The 1,100-nt window shown below is 73.5% G+C and overlaps 1 protein-coding gene across 1 annotated transcript; it reads left to right on the forward strand.

Annotated features, from left to right (window-relative positions):
* Nucleotides 1-6: 6 nt before the first annotated feature.
* LOC113408973 (nuclear protein 1-like) lies at nucleotides 7-1,056 on the forward strand. The gene is made up of 2 exons (XM_026662476.2): nucleotides 7-116; nucleotides 855-1,056. The coding sequence occupies exons 1-2, from the start codon at nucleotides 14-16 to the stop codon at nucleotides 989-991; spliced, it is 240 nt and encodes a 79-aa protein (XP_026518261.1). The 5' UTR covers nucleotides 7-13; the 3' UTR covers nucleotides 992-1,056.
* The last annotated feature ends 44 nt before the right edge of the window (nucleotides 1,057-1,100 follow it).

Below are 1,100 nucleotides of genomic sequence, written 5' to 3' on the forward strand. Positions count from 1 at the left end.
TCCCCGCACAGCCATGGCCGGGGCCCTGCTCGAGCCCCACAAGCTGGTGCCCACCCCCTTCGAGGGGCAGCACTTCGACCCCTACGACTACTACAGCCTGACCGAGCGCTACAGCAGTGAGTGCCCCCCGCCTGCCCCAGAGCCCTCCCGGTGCCCCCCACTCCTGCCCCACATCCCCTCCATGCCCCACTCCCGCCCTGCAGCCCCCCAGCCCTGCCGGTGCTCCCCATTCCCACCCCAGAGCCCCCCACTCCTGCCCCGCAGCCCCCCTGCCCCGCCTGTGCCCCCCACTCCCACCCGGCAGCCCCCTGCCATGACAGTGCCTGTCACTCCCTCCCCGCAGCCCCTCCTCCCGGCCCTGCCAGTGTCCCCCCCTCCCGCCCCAGAGCCACCCCGTGCCTCCCACTCCCACCCCACAGCCCCCATGCCCCGCCTGTGCCTCCCGCCACGTAGTCTCCCAACCCTGCCAGTGCCCACCCCCCAGTCCTGCCGGTGCCCCCCTCTCCCACCCCAGAGCCCCCCTCCTGCCCCCCAGCCCTGCCCCGGTGCCCCCCAGCCCTGCCAGTGCCCCCCTGCCGCCTCCCTGCCCTGCCAGTGCCCCCCACTCCCGCCCCTCACTGCCAACCTAGGCCTGGGTTCTCCTGCACCCAGACCCCACTCTGGGTCTGTTCCCCCGGGGCTGTGGGGTTCCCTGCTGTAATTCGGATCCTTTCTCCAGTGGGACTGGAAATGGGGGGGCCCGAGGCAGGGGCCTCACAACCTCCTCTCTGCCCCTCCGCGTACACCCCCCAGGGGATGTGGGGGAGGGGGCACAGGGGCTTCTCTCCCCCCCTCACCCCCTTCTGTCCCCCCAGTGCCGGGCGGGTGCAGCCGGAAGGGCCGCTCCAAGCGGGAGGCCGCCGGGAACACAAACCGGCCCAACCCTGCCGGCCACGAGCGCAAGATCGCCCTGAAGCTGCAGCGCTCCGAGCGCCGGCGTGGCCAGGAGTGAGCCCACGGTGAGAGACGCGCGGGGGGAAAGGGGGCCGAGCAGGGGGGCCAAGATGGCTGCCACTCCTGCCGGGCATCTGTGTGGCTGGGGCAATCGCCGGGGGGGGGGG

The sequence above is a fragment of the Terrapene carolina genome, unplaced genomic scaffold (assembly GCF_002925995.2).
Source record: "Terrapene carolina triunguis isolate 2854851 unplaced genomic scaffold, T_m_triunguis-2.0 Scaffold27775, whole genome shotgun sequence".
In the NCBI taxonomy this organism is placed as follows: Eukaryota; Metazoa; Chordata; order Testudines; family Emydidae; genus Terrapene; species Terrapene triunguis.

Bases quoted from the DNA above. Each gene is read 5' to 3' on its own strand.
- LOC113408973 (XM_026662476.2), top strand. From the start codon at position 14: ATGGCCGGGGCCCTGCTCGAGCCCCACAAGCTGGTGCCCACCCCCTTC. The intron at 117-854 runs GTGAGTGCCCCC...CTGTCCCCCCAG, and splicing joins CCTGACCGAGCGCTACAGCA to TGCCGGGCGGGTGCAGCCGG.